This window comes from Hyaena hyaena, unplaced genomic scaffold (assembly GCF_003009895.1).
Source record: "Hyaena hyaena isolate Hyena2069 unplaced genomic scaffold, ASM300989v1 scaffold_34, whole genome shotgun sequence".
Taxonomy (NCBI): Eukaryota; Metazoa; Chordata; class Mammalia; order Carnivora; family Hyaenidae; genus Hyaena; species Hyaena hyaena.
The window spans coordinates 3,231,811-3,245,017 of NW_024080665.1; the positions used below are offsets into that span (position 1 = coordinate 3,231,811).

General features: G+C 37.0%; 1 protein-coding gene across 2 annotated transcripts in view; it reads left to right on the top strand.

Annotated features, from left to right (window-relative positions):
• Nucleotides 1-13,207, top strand: part of ACER3 (alkaline ceramidase 3) — a 186,817-nt gene that overhangs the window by 154,515 nt on the left and 19,095 nt on the right. For both annotated transcript variants that reach the window (XM_039228793.1, XM_039228792.1), the window contains exon 7: nucleotides 3,850-3,908. In XM_039228793.1, the coding sequence (XP_039084724.1) occupies nucleotides 3,850-3,908 (59 nt within the window). The remainder of the gene's footprint in view (nucleotides 1-3,849; nucleotides 3,909-13,207) is intronic.

Here is a 13,207-nt window from a genome sequence, read left to right on the forward strand (position 1 = left end):
TAACCAGGGAAATATGTGTTAAAAACCACATAGATTGACAAAAATTTAGATATCTGACTATATCATATGTTGGTAAGTATGTGGCACAAAAGAAACACACATTGGTTGGTGTAAAATTTGGTAAAACCACCTTGGAAAACAGTTTGTCTTTTTAAGTTATTTTAATAATACATATAACCTCTAACCTGGCAGTTATACTCCTAGGTACATATCCTAGATAAACGTGTATACATGTGCAGTAGGATTTGTAAAAATGTTCATAGAAGTGAAAACTGGAAATAACCCAAAAATGTTCAACATAAAAATGGGTAAATAAGTTGTAGTATTGTAATCCAGTTAAATAGTATGTAATATACAAAATGAATAAAATATGGCTACATACAGAGTGTAACTGAATCTTAAGAGACAAGATGAAAATAAATGTATGCATTATTCTATTGTAAATTAAAATTCTTTCTATTAAAAAAAACAATCAGGCAGAAATGAAAAATGTAATATCTTAAGATTCAAAACCAACTGGATGTAATGACCATAAGGATAGAAGAAGCAGAGGAGCAAATAAGTGAAAGAGAAGATAGAATTATGGGAAATAATGAAGCTCAACAAAAAAGAGAAAGCAGAATGATCATGAGAGTAGACTTAGAAAACTCAGTGACTCCAAACATAGTAACATTCCTATCATAGGAGTCTCAGAAGGAGAGAGAGGAAAGGGGGAAGAAGGCTTATTTGAGGAAATAATAACAAAAAACTTTCCATTAAAATAAAAGAAAACAAAGAATATTTAAGAATTCATATTTAGGAGACCAGTTTAAGTTAGTAAATATGTAGAGAAAAGCAAAAAAGTGTTTATTGTAAAAGTCAAGAGAGTGGTTTCCTCCAAGGAGGTAGTGAGGGGTTTGGACTGCAAAGAGACACATGCAGTATTTCTGGAGTGCTAATGTCTTCCATACCTTTCTCAAGCCCAGCAAGTATTATGATTCTTGCTTTAAATTCTGCATCAGGAAGAATATTAATTTTATCTGTTTTGATTAGATCTCTGGCTGTGACTTTGTTCTTTCTTTTGGGATGAATTCCTCCATCTTGGCATTTTGTCCAGGTCTCTCTCTTCTGTGTGGTAGAAATCTTGTTATGTCCTGCTCCTTTGAGTAATGGCTTTATGAAGAATAAGTCATGTAACGTGCAGGGCCTGGCACTTTAGGAAGTGTCTCTGGTGTGTGTTGCGTGCACTCTGCTGCTGTGTTCTGGCTGGTCTGTCCCTCAGTCAGTTGTCTCTAGATGCTTTCCTTGCCTGCAGTAGACAGTGTTTGGTCCTTGGCCAGATTTTATGGTGAGTTTTAACTAGGTGTGTTCTGTTCTGCTTGTTAAATGATACCTGATGCTATTTCCACTAGAACAGAAGCTTTGCAGAATGCTGTAGTCAGTAGATGTGTGTGTGGGAGTTTGTGCTGGTCTTCAAGGAAGAGGCCTGCCGTGCTGGTCCATAAGCACACCTGCCCAAGAAGAGCATTACCAGTGGAGCACAGAGGAGTGAGACCTGGGGTAAGCGGTAGGCAGCTAGTGTTGGTGCTGTGCTCTTTACTAAAGTTGATTTATGCTAAGGGGTGGGGGAAGGAAATGGTGTGAGCCAGTTCCTTGGTCCCCAGGGAGGGGAGGCCACCCTTGCTGCTGTCAGGGAAGCCCTCCCATAAGAATGAATAATTAACCCTCGTGTGTCCTATGTATTTATAGATCACCATTTTCATGCTGTCTGTCTCTGAGTTGCTTGCCTGCCTGGAACAGCACAGTGCCCTCAGTGCTCTGCCATAGCCAAGCCTGCCGACTTTCAAAACTCCAAACTTTAGGACCTGGTGTGTTAGGGACTCATGCTGGTCTTCTGGTGAGAGTGTAATGGCCCCCACATTACACTGGGACTGATGCAGGTTTGACCCAGAAGGGCAGCTGCGCCAGAGCAGGAACAAAGCAACTAAATACCCATTGTCCAGGTTAGCTGCCCACAGCAGGTTTCTGCACCTCTGGTGAGGGGCAGGGGAGTGAAATGGCGCCTCCTGGCTCTTTGTCCCCAGAGAGGGAATGCCACCTCTCACAGATAACGTTCCAAGAAAACAATACAATCACCTCCCCATGTGCCTCAGGTGATCCTCAGATCATGCCTTCTGCCCAGTAGCACTTGCCTGCCATCTCTCCAGGAGCAGGGCAGTACCGTCAGGTCCCCATCCTAGACAAGCCCATGGACCTCCAGAATTCCAGTCTTTGAGCACTGCTGATTGCAAAAACTCACAAAAATCAGCCCTTCTAGTTTTTCCACCCAATGACTTTGGAAAGTGTTCTTGTGTGCAATCCTGTGCTTTCTTCTCTATCTCACCTTTCTCTACAACCAGGACTCCTTCCCCTCTGCAGCACCCATGATCCATTTCTCCCCCAAATCACATCTCTGCACGCCCTACCTTCCTCAATGTGGCCTTTTCTCTCTCTCTAGTTGTACAATTTGTTTTATCAGTCCTCAGGTCTGTTTCTTGGGTATTCAGAATGATTTGATAGTTATCTAGCTGTGCTAAAGAGCTGAGACAAGCTATCTTAGCTCCCATTCTGTACACCACATCTTCTTTATCCATTCATCAGTCAGTGGGGACTCGGGCTGTTTCCATAATTGGGCTATGGTAGATAGTGCTGCTGTTAACATTAGGGTCCATGTATCCCTTCAAATTCATTATTTTTGTATCCTTTGGGTAAATACCTAGTGTTACAATTGCTGGATCATAGGATAGTTCTATTTTTAACTTTTTGAGGAAACTCCATGCTGTTTTCCAGAGGGGCTGCACCAGTTGCATTCCCACCAACAGTGCATGAAGGTTCCCTTTACTCCACACCTGTTGTTTCTTTCTCACCACCACCTGTTGTTTCTTATATTGTTGATTTTAGCCATTCTGACAGGCGTGAGATGATATCTCATTTTGATTTTGATTTGTATTTCCCTGATGATGAATGATGGTGAGCATCTTTTTATGTGTCTGTTGGTCATCTGTATGTCTTTGGAAAAATGTCTATTCATAGCCTCTTCCCACTTTTAAATTGGATTATTGGGTTTTTGAGTGTGGAGTTCTATAAGTATTTTTATATATTTTGGATACTAACTCTTTATCAAATAACCCTACAATATATATGGAACTTCAAAAGACCCTGAATAGCCAAAGCAACCTTGAAGAAGAAAAGCAAAGCTAGAGGCATTACAAGTCTAGCCTTCAAGTTCTCTTACAAAGCTGTAGCAATCAAAACAATATGCTTCTGGCACAGAAAAGACACATAGATTCAGTGGAACAGAATAAAAAACTCAGAAATGAATCCACAACTGTGTGGTCAATTAATCTTTGGTAAAGCAGGAAAGAATATCCAGTGTGAAAAAAACAGTCTCTTCAACAAATGGTGTTGGGGAAACTGGACCATTTTCTCACACCCTACACAAAAATAAATTCAAAATGGATTAAATACCTAAGTGGGAGACTTGAAACCATAAAAATCCTAGAGGAGAACACAGGCAGTAACCTTTTTGATATCCACGGTAGCAACTTATTTCTAGATAACGTTTTTGGAGGCAAGGGAAACAAAAGCAAAAATAGACTATTGGGACTTCATCAAAATAAAAAGCTTCTGCACAGCAAAGGAGACTGTCAACAACACCGAAAGGCAACCTTTAGATTAGGAGAAAATATTTGCTAAAATTCTGTTCTTTAAATGTAACAAATGATAATAAATGTTTATGTTTTATTGAGCATGCTATTTTTGTAGGCAAAATATACTTCCTTTGCCAAAGGATAATAATTTTACTGACTTCATTTTTCTTTTCTTATTCAGGTTATGTATGGAATGTTGGTCTTCACATTAGTACTTCGATCTATTTATATTGTTACATGGTGAGTAGTTTGGATTGGATCATCAACACCATGATTAGATTACATTTAGGCAATAAATCTATAGCCTAACTTGAAATAAGACATAAAACATAACACGAGCAGGGATATAGATAGAAAACTATAAACCAACATTTATTGTGGCATAAGGTAAGGAATACTAATTCTTTAAGCAAGTTGTTAACAGGCATTATGTAAAAACAAAAGTTCCAAAATTAATTTGAGGAAAGCTGTGTATGATGGCTTCCTTTTGAATATTTATAATGTACATTAGTATATTGCCTTGAGAAATCCTGTAGTAAAAATAAAAATTGTTTCTCAAGCTACTTAACTCAGAACGTTTTTTACAAAACACTATTCAAGGAATGCTGTTAATGTCTCAAAGAAGCAGTATTCTAGAAAGATGATTTAGGAAATAGCATAATCTTTATAGAGTTTATGAATATTAAGTAATATTCATGTGAGTACCTCCCATGGGTAATGGCCATACAGCAGCAGATGTTCGATAAATAAATAATATGATTTATGGGTTTATTCTGTTTTTTTCTTTTTTAATTAAGCTTTTTATTTTGAGGTAATTGTAGAATTAACATGCATTATAAGAAATAATAGAGATCTCCTACACCGTTTACCAATTTTCTCCAATGATAATGTCTTGCAAAACTATAGTACAGTATTACAGCCAGGACTTGACATTGACAAAGTCAAGATACAGAACAGTTCCATCATCACAAGGATCCCGTGTTGTCCTTGTATAGCCATACCCACCCGCTCTCACCCCTTGTCCTTAACCCCTGGCAACCACTAGTCTGTCCTTCATTTCTAGATTTTTTAATTTCAAAAATATTATATAAATGGAATCATTTATAACCTTTGGGATTGGTCTTTTGCACTCAGCATAATTCACTGGAGATTAGTGTAAATTGTTGAGTGTATCAGTAGTTCATTCCTTTCTGTTGCTGGGTAGTATTCTGTGCTACGCACGCACCACGGTTTAACCACTGACCTGTTAAATGACATCTGGATTGTTTCTAGTTTTTGACTTATAAGGAATAAAGCTGCTGCGAACATTTGTGTATAGGTTTTTGTACGAATATAAATTTTCACTTCTCTGGAATAAATGTCCAGAGCGGGATTGCCAGGTTGTGTCATGGTTGTATGTTTCGTTTTTCTCAGAATTGCCATACTGTTTTCCAGGTGGGTCTGTCCTTTTAGATTCCTACCAGCAGTGTGTGAACCACCCAGTTTTTCTGCATTCATGCCAGCATTTCGTGTTGTCACTATTTTTTATTTTAGCTATTCTGATAGACAGTCTCTCATTGTGGTTTTAATTCTCATTTCCTAATGTCTAAAGATGAACATATTTTCATGTGTTTATTTGCCATCTGTATATCCTCTTTGTGGAAATATTTGTTCATGTCTTTGCCTGTTTTCTGTTGGTAATGTTTCTCTTTTTTTTCTCCAGTTCAGTTTTAAAAGTTATTTATATATTTTAGATACTCATCCTCCGTCAAATACATAGCTTATAAATATTTTCTCCCTGTCTATACCTTGTCTTTTCTTACTCTTCACAGAGTCTTTCACAAAGCAAAAAAGTTTTTAGTTTTGATGAAGTCCAATTTATCAATTTTTATTTTATGGATCATACTTTTGGTGTCAAATATAGGGACTCAGTCTCTAACCCTAGATTTATTCTGTTTTTTTTTTCCCTAAAAGTTTTATATAGTTTTACATGTTACATTTGAGTTCATAATTTATTTTTAGTTAATTTTTATGTAAGGTGTGAGGCTTAGGTCGAAGTTCATTTTGTTACCTATAGACGTCCAGCTGCCTCCAGGAACACTGATTGAAAAGACTGTATCTGAAATTTCTCCACTGAACTACTTTTACTCTTTTCTCAAAGATGATTTGTATATATTTGTGTGGATCTATTTCTGTGTTTTGATTCTCTTACATTGATCTGTGTGTCATCCTTCCACCAATGCCACACTGTCCTGATTACTGTAGCTGTAAAACAACTCTTCAAGTCATACAGACTGATTCCTCTCATTTCTTTTCAAAATTGTTTTAGCTGTTTGGGTTCCTTTCCATATAAACTTTACCATAATACTGTCTATGTTTAAATTTTTGTTGAGATTTTGGTAGGAATTGTATTAAACCTGTGTATCAATTTACAAAGAATTCATGTCTTTGTTATGTTGAGTGTTCCAGTCCATAAACATAGCATGTCCCTCCATTTATTTGGATGGTCTTTGATTTTTTTTTTTTTTTTTTTTTTTTTTGGTCAGCATTTTGGAGTTTCAGTTTTTTGAGCAATTGTAAATGGTATATTATTTTCAAATTTTTGTATTAACCTATTCATTGCTGTTATATAGAAATAAAATATTCTTTATCTTATACTCTGCCACCTTGCTGAACTTAGTATTTCTGGAAGACTTGTGTAGATTTCTTGAGATTTGCTGCAAATAGGAACAGTTTATATCATCCTTTCTAATGTATGTGCTTTGGAAATCCTTTTTTGTCTTATTGTTCTGACTAGAACTTCTAAGACTATATTGATTAAGAGTGGGGAGAGCAGATATCCTTGTCTTATTTTTAATTTTAGGGGAAATGCATTCAGTCTTTCACCACTACCTAACAGCAGTGTTAGCTGTATGGTTTTTATAGATGTTCTTTATCAAGTTGAGGAAATTGCTTAATTTCATGTTTTTTCAGTAACAATTGATTTGATATATAACTTTTTCCTGTCTGTTAGTGTGATGTTAATACATGGATTAATTTTCAATATTGAACAAACTTTGTAATCTGAATGAACCACACTTAGTCATGGTATAAAATTTTTTATATGTTGTCAAATGATATTTGTTATTATTTTCTTAAGGATTTTTATATCTATAATCATGAAGGATATTGGTTTATAGTTTTATTTATTGTTTCACAGTTCTGGAAGCCAGAAGTCAGAAATCATGGTGTCAGTATCACTGTGATTCCTGTAGGGGAATCCATCCTTACCTCTTTTTATAAAGCTTGACTTTTTTCCACATAATTTCAGTCTTTGTCACGACATGGGACATGGTGTTCTCCTTGTATTTCTGTGTCTTTACATGGCTGTTTTCTTATAAGAACATCATTCATATTGGATTAGGAGCCCACCCTACTCCATTATAATCTCATTGTAAATAATTATATCTGCAATGACCCTATTTCCAAACAAGCTCACATTCTGAGGTACTGGGGCTTAGGACTTCAACATCTTTTTTGAGGAGGAAGATTTTTTCTAATGTTTATTTATTTTTGAGAGAGAGAGAAACAGAGTGTGAACAGGGGAGGGGCAGAGAGAGGGGGGGAGACACAGAATCGGAAGCAAGCTCCAGGCTCCGAGCTGTCAGCACAGAGCCCAACATGGGGTTCAATCGAACCCAGGAACAGTGAGATCATGACCTGAGCCAAAGTCGGACGCTTGACCGACTGATCCACCCAGGTACCCAAGGGGGAAAAATTTAACCCATAGCTGTACTTTTCCCTGCTCAACTTAAAATATGCATTTTGGATTTCTAACCATATCAGACAGTATTATGGTTTTTGCCCTACCATAAAACATAATAGGAGAAACAAAAAGGAGAAGAAAAATGTATTTACTCATATTTTTCTCTTTCCATTCCTCTTTCTTCCTTTCTAACATTCTAAAATTCCTTCTCTCATCATTTCCTTTCTTTTTTATTTTAAAATTTTTTCATGTTTATTTATTTATCTTGAGAGAGAGAGAGCACAAGCAGAGGTGGGGCAGAGAGAGAGGGAGAGAGAATCCCAAGCAGGCTCCACACTGTTAGCACAGAGCCCAACACAGGGCTCTATCTCATAAACTGTGAGACCATGACCTGAGCCAAAATCAAGAGAAAGACACTTAACTGACTCAGCCCCCCAGCCATGCCTCATCATTTCATTTCTGTTTAGAAAACTTCCTTAAGGTCCCAGAATCTCTAACCTTCATCTGAAAATGTGTCTTGATTTCTGTTTCATTCCCAGAGGATAATTTAGCTGGATATAGAATTCTAGGTTGACAGTTGTCTTTCAGAACTTGAAAAATGTGCCACTTCCTTCCGGCCTTCAGGTTTTCTGATGAGAAATCCTCTGATTCATATTGGTTTTATCCTATAGTATAGGCAAGGTATTGCTTCTCTGTCACTCTTTTCAAGACTTTTTTCTTTAGTTTTTAGAAGTTTGTCTATAGTATGTTTTGATATGGATTTCTTTGGGTTTAGCATGTTTGAGTTAGCTCAGCTTCTTGAGTCTGTGGCTTTATAATGCTTTTGTTTGTTTGTTTGGGGGGAGACTTTTTGGCTAAATTTGAAAATTTTCAGCCATTATTTCATCAAGTACTTTTTCAGCCCTGCCTTCTTCCTTCTCTTCTTCCCGGACACTGATAATATGAATGTTAAATCTTTTGTTTTAGCCCACCTTCTTATGGCCTGATAAGAAAGAAGTCTAGACTCCCCCCTCAGTCTTTGCACCATGGCTGGAGTTGAGGCTACAGTTTTTTGTGGTATTTGACTATAGAATAGTAGTTACTGTGTAACTTTTCTGCCTTGCTAGGCTGTCTCTTTCCTGGTCATTTGGCTAGAGAGAGCAGGCTTTTAATGGAACTAAGTTTTGTCTGTATCTAGTGGCATTTCTGGGTTGCATCTCTAGTTCCAACTTTGGGATATATGAGGCAAAAAGAAAACACATGGAACCTATTGTAGTGTAACTCAGGTCCCAGTCTCTAACCAGTTGGCCTTCTTTCCACCCTTCAGAGTCTTCTTGTGCTTGTTTTTATATAATGTTCAGGATTTTTAATTTATACTTAGTGGGAAGAACTGGGAAAAGGGTGTCTGTTTCATCTTCCCAGAAGCAGGAATCCCTAATTTATTCTGCTTTTAATCTAAGCACCTTAGAGAACTGTGAACAAGCATAAAATACAGTCGTTGCCTTAAATCAAGTCTAATAGATAGGATGCCAATACTTTTAGAAACACAAATGATAGACCTGTAAAAAAAAGTGTGCAACAGTGGAAGTCCTAGGAGATAAACCTCTTTCTTCCATCTGCATTGCCACAACTTCTTTCTTTTTTTTTTTTCCTTAAATAGTTTATTGTCAAGTTGGCTTACATATAACACCCAGTGCTCATCCCAACAAGTGCCCTCCTCCATGCACAGCTTCTTTCTTATATTTCCATTTGGTGATTATTTCATTTAATACTGTTCATCGTTTACATATCTGCTTTGCCTATCTAGATTATAAGTTTCCTCTGGTCTTAGCTGAAACTCAGGATAGTGCTTATCAGTAAAGATTTTTTAAAATCAGGTTGAGGGACACCTGGGTGGCTCAGTTGGTTAAGTGTCTGACTTCAGCTCAGGTCATGATCTCGTGGTTCGTGGGTTCAAGCCTCGTATTGAGCTCTTTGCTGACAGCTCAGAGACTAGAGCCTGCTTTGAATTCTGTGTCTCCCTCTCTCTCTGCCCCTCCTCTGTTCCGTGATCTCTCTCTCTCTCAAAGATAAAATAAACCTTAAAAATTTTTTAAATCAGGTGGAAACTCTAGAACTTGTTTTGTTTTTTTACTATGTCTGACAAGATATATCAGAAAATCTCTTTTGTAACAAAACATCTAGACATTCTGGATAGAGCACAACAAACATCCTTTTAAATGCATAAGAACTCAAAAATGTGAAGAAAATTCTAAAGCATCAAATCCAAAGAAGGACCTGAAAACTAAACTGACAAATGAGTTCTGAGATCATGAACAGTTACAAGACTGTTCTGGGTATGACAGTTACCTGTCTGGGTATGGGTAAGACAGTTACAAGACTGTCTTCAGTACAAGACTGCTGAAATCCAAAGACAAAGTCCTTCAGCCTGTTTTACCTAGGAAAAATGACCACCCTGAGAATTTGTAGTCACTCTTCTGCCTTCACACAGGTTTGGGATTTAAATACGCAATATTACCCTTATTATTTGGGAAACCTCAGGGTGTAAAATTATCTTAAATGGATTCAACATTCCTAGAGCCCCAGAATGTATGAAAGAAGCAAAAGTAAATTATCTTTAAAAAAAGATGTACTGTTATATATGCCCTTCAGGATTTCTGTAGATTGGACGGAGATTAAACAAATATGCACAGTCAGTTCCAAAACCAGAAGAGGAAATAAGCTACCACGAGCAAAAGTCAGGAGAAACAGAAATCAGTAGAAATAAACCCCCCAAGTCAGATGCCGAAATATAAAGTAAATATTTAGAAAATATTTAATGAAATGAAGGAGAAAATGAAAACGTGACCAAGGAACAGGAGATTATCAAAAAAAAAAAAAATTCAGATTTGAAAAAGAATCAAAGAATTTCTCTTTTTTTCCCTTATTCATTCATTCATTCATTCATTCATTTTTGAGAGAGAGAAGGTATGTGTGTGTGTATGCATAGGGAGGGGCACAGAGAGAGGAAGCAAGAAAATACCCAGCAGGCTCCATGCTCAGCACAGAGGCCAATGCAGGGCTCAATCCTATGACCCTGGGATCATGACCTGAGCCAAAATCAAGAGTTGGATGCTCAGCCGACTGAGCCACCCAGGTGCCCCTAGAATCAAAGAACTCTGACATTCAAAAATATACTGAAATAAACGTAAGTATATTTTTTCCAAGGGAAAAAATAGCAAAAATGGGGACAGAGGGATATTCAAAGAGATAGTAGGTGTGGATTTTCTTGAAATGATAGAAGACATGATTCCTTAGCTTCAAGGACAATAATTCCCTAGCAGGATAAATGAAATCTTTCTCAGGTATGGCAGATGTGGTAAGCTCACTCACTATCCTTCAAGTGTTCATTCCTGTAATATAGATGCTGAAAAGCTGTATTTCCCATATGTCTTTTGCAGGTAAGTTTTTAGATACATTCAGGTTCTGCCAATCACATGTATTCACATGAGATTGAATTCAGAACCAAGTTAAGTGCAGGAGAGAAGTGGTATTATGTAAGGCATCCATTTACTGTTGTGGATCAAGGGTGTGCATCATAACCCTAGAAACAAGTATGATGACAGCTTCTTGATCTATGAATTATAGCTAAGGTTACAGTATGATACTTGGTGCAAAGTTGGCCCAGTCTTCCCAATTCTCTAGCTTCCTAAATGTGAAAAGGAAAAAAGTTCCTTTGGCGAGATAATTCCATGGTAGTGCTCATAAGCCACTCCCAGAGCATCTAAACTTTACTCATTCAGCATTTCAGTTGGAAATGAATGTTAAATTCCTTTCTGCTTTAAATAGAGATAGTTTCTGAAGTTGAATCCTGATTGTTACCTGTAGAAAAAGCATACTGAAATTGCTGAAATCCAAAGACAAAGATCTTAAAACATCTGGAGATAAAAGACATATTACCAACAAAGGAATAGTCAGCAGCAGACTTATCAACAGCAACAATGGCAGCCAAAACACACACTGTTATCTTCAAAGGGCTAAGAGAAATTAGCCATCAGCTTAGAATTGTATACCCAGTTATCTTTCAAAAACAGAGGTAAGATAAAAACATTTTGAAACAAACAAAAATGGAGAAAGCTTACCAATATATCTCACTAAAAGACTTTCCCCTTTAAGAATCACTTTAGCTGGTGGAGAAAAAGTGATAAACCTGTGGGATTATGTGAACAAAATATTATAACTAATATATAATTTGAGAGATTTTTTAAAAAACTAAAGTGGTAGACCAAATAACATGTGGTATATAAGAGGATAATCTTAGTTACATAGTTGCTAAGGTCTTTTTTATTTGGGAAGAAGGTACATACAGTGATTAATTTTAGATTTTACATGTGCATTTTTGGTAACTATTAGAAACAATAGTGATTTTATAGTGACTTTTGAAAACATGAGGGAGTAAATGGAATGATATAAACTAAATCCAAAAGAAACAGGAAAAGAAGGGTAAAAATGGAAGCAGAGAGAGGTCCGGACAAACACAAAGCAGAAAATAAAGGGTAGCAAGAATTCAAAATATATCAGTAATCACAATAAATATAAATGGACAAAGCTAAACAACGAAAAAGGCTCTCAAGCAGGGAAAAGAAATCCAGCTATGTGCTATTTGTGAGAAGCACGATTAAAACGTAAATACACAGTACATGGCACAGCCACCATAAAACACACAAGAGCTGAAAGATTGTGTCTCTTGGGGAGCCTGGATGGCTCACTTGGTTAAGCATCTGACTCTTGGTTTCAGCTCAGGTCATGACCTCATGGTTCGTGAGTTCGAGCCCTTAGTCAGGCTCCACACTGACAGCATGGAGCCTGCGTGGGATTCTCTCTCTCCCTGTCTTTGTTCTCCCCCACATGTTCCCTCTCTCTCTCTCAAAATAAATAAATAAACTTTTAAAAAAAGTTGCAGCTCTTTTTCAGCAGGTACCAGTTCTAAATAAGAATGATCTAGAGGCCAAAATGCAAAACCAAAAAAGCAGCAGCTATGCATAGTTACTAATTTCTAGTTTAAACTGTAACTAAAATTGTGGCTTCATATGTATTATTTTATATTGTACTTTCCCCATTACTGATGGTCTTGACTCTAATAGTTTTTCATATCACAAAACTAGACTATTTCAACAGCATACTCTAGAAAGTAATATACTAACTGAAGTGAATGTTTGTATCTAGTAAGATGTAGCCTTAAACCTTTCTGTCATGCCTTACCTGTCAAATGGTTAAAACTCTTGAAAGCATAGTCGGCTTGCTGGACCAAGAGGTAAACACTGAAGTGGGTAGAGCTGGTACTGATGCTGTCAGTCTTGAACACTATGTGTTTAGCTGTGTTTATGCCATGAAAGTGCAACATTAGACACTAGTTAGCTAGTACTGCTGCCTCATGGAACTCCAAAGAGGAAAACAGATTTGATTAACTAAGTGCACACATTTCTTTAAGTTACTCCTGTTTTCCTTGGCTTGGATGCACTGCCCTGCAGCTTTATGTGGCTGCTAGTTTTAGTTACTTTGATTAAGGCAAACCATAAGGGGCTCTGAAATACAGAGAACAGAGAAAAGTGGGGGAGAGGGGAAAGTGGGTGATTGGCATTGAGGAGGGCACTTGTTGGGATGAACACAAGGTATTGTATGTAAGCCAGTTTGACAGTGAGTTATATTTAAAAAAAATACCAGAAGGCATGAAAAAAATTATGTTGATTAATACCTTGAATGGAAAGCCAAACATTCCCTCTTCACCTGACCAGCAATGAATGGCCCTTCAACTGCAGTAGGAAAAAAGAAAAAAGCGAAAAACCGTTTGTGTGAA